The following is a 1,817-nucleotide window of genomic DNA, read 5'->3' on the forward strand; positions in this document are numbered from 1 at the left end:
TCCCTCCTTCTCTCTTCCCCTTCTCTTCGTTGACTAGCTCTCATCCCGACCATGTTCGTATCACCCCGGATCTCCAGCTCCTCTTTCACCTTATGAGCCTCCACTCCTCCCTCCCCACCCCTCTGATTGTCCGTACCCACCCCTCTCTTCCCCTCGCGTCTGGATAACTTCTCCGCTACACCACCCCCTGCTCTGACTCTTTCTGATGACCCCTACCCTCCCCGGCTCATCTCTGTATTCCTGCCACATCACCCACCCCTCTCTTCCCCTCGCGTCTGGTCCACCTCCTTCCCCGGCCATCTCCTCGCGTCTGATGAGCTGGAGGGAGAGAGGAGGGGAGGGAGGAGGGAACGGCAGAGGAGAGGAGGGAAGGTGAGAGCCAACCTTGCTCAAGCTTCTCTCACATGATACAAGTCTCCCTCTCCCCTCCCTCCGTCATGCTCTCAAGCGCTTCGCATGCTGACCACTGCAAGTGCATCTTCAGAGGTATGAGAGCGATTTCAATCCCTTCAGTCGTCAGCTAAGAATGAGTAGGTCCAGTCTGAGGTGAGCTCGCTTTTACTAGGGCTCTGATAGGTATGAGAGCGATTTCTATGGCTGCAGCTTGTTGGCTCAGTCTGAGACTAGTCGATACCTAAACCTCTAAGATAATCCTCGACATCTGAGTTATCAGCCAAAGTGAAGCAAGTCATGCCGCCTTTGTCCTTCTCCCTCAGCGCCTCCTCCCCGCATGTCTCTGCAATATACCGCAGCACCTCCAAGTGCCCAGCGTCACTCGCCCAGTGCGCGCATGTCATGCCGTCATTGGCCTTCTCCCTCAGTACCTCCTCCCCGCATGTCTCTACAGCATACCGCACTACCTCCATGTGCCCTTCTGCACTCGCCAAGTGCGCGCATGTCATGCCGTACTGGTCCTTCTCCCTCAGCGCCTCCTCCCCGCATGTCTCTACAGCATACCGCACTACCTCCAAGTGCCCTCCCTCACTCGCATAGTGCGCGCATGTCCAGCCGGCATTGTCCTTCTCCCTCAGCGCCTCCTCCCCGCATGTCTCTACAGCATACCGCACTACCTCCAAGTGCCCTCCCTCGCTCGCATAGTGCGCGCATGTCCAGCCGGCGTTGTCCTTCTCCCTCAGCACCTCCTCCCCGCATGTCTCTACAGCATACCGCACTACCTCCAAGTGCCCTCCCTCACTCGCATAGTGCGCGCATGTCTTGCCGTCATTGTCCTTCTCCATCATCAAAGTCCTCAGAGTCTCTTTCCCGCATTCTTCCTCTACCGTCTTCAGCACCTTCACATGCCCATACTCCGCCGCCCAGTGCACCATCGTCTTCCCTGCCTTGTCCTTCGCTCCTACCTCTGCTCCTGCCTCGATAAGCTCCCTCAAGCTCCCCGCCCTCCCCAGCATCCCCGCTACATGCAGCCCTGTCCTCCCGTCCTCCGTCCGCTCGTCCATGTCGTATTCGCCCGCCTTCAGCAGCCGGATCAGCTCCCCCTGTCCTCGTACCACCGCCGTCACTGTCGGCGGCTCCCCGTGCTGGTCCGACCTTGACATCGACAAGCCGTACATCCCGCACAGCCTCTTGCTCTGCTCTCGTCTGCCGTCATCGTCTGCTGGAGTCCGCGAGCTGATCTCGTACATCAGACCCGCCATCGTCTTCCAGTACACTGACTGCATCGGCTCGCCCGCAAGGGCTACACATTTTTCATCTCCCTGAGTGTCTTCGATCCAGTGCCTGAGCTTGTTGATCGCCATGTCCTTGACTCGGTTCGACAGCTCGATCGCCTCCTTGTATCTTGACTCGTCGTTGTACCA

The 1,817-nt window shown here is 58.3% G+C and overlaps 1 protein-coding gene across 1 annotated transcript; it reads right to left on the minus strand.

Annotated features, from left to right (window-relative positions):
* Window positions 1–543: 543 nt before the first annotated feature.
* Window positions 544–1,369, minus strand: GUITHDRAFT_156543 (hypothetical protein). Its single transcript, XM_005818523.1, has 2 exons — window positions 1,020–1,369; window positions 544–704 (listed from the first exon to the last, which is right to left on the minus strand). Exons 1-2 carry the CDS (start codon window positions 1,326–1,328, stop codon window positions 624–626), a joined length of 390 nt encoding a protein of 129 aa, XP_005818580.1. The 5' UTR covers window positions 1,329–1,369; the 3' UTR covers window positions 544–623.
* Window positions 1,370–1,817: the final 448 nt, after the last annotated feature.

Source organism: Guillardia theta, assembly GCF_000315625.1.
Source record: "Guillardia theta CCMP2712 unplaced genomic scaffold GUITHscaffold_297, whole genome shotgun sequence".
In the NCBI taxonomy this organism is placed as follows: domain Eukaryota; class Cryptophyceae; order Pyrenomonadales; family Geminigeraceae; genus Guillardia; species Guillardia theta.

Bases quoted from the DNA above. Each gene is read 5' to 3' on its own strand.
- GUITHDRAFT_156543 (XM_005818523.1), bottom strand. From the start codon at position 1,328: ATGGTGCACTGGGCGGCGGAGTATGGGCATGTGAAGGTGCTGAAGACG. The intron at 705-1,019 runs GACAATGCCGGC...CTGAGGGAGAAG, and splicing joins AGGAGGCGCTGAGGGAGAAG to GACAAAGGCGGCATGACTTG.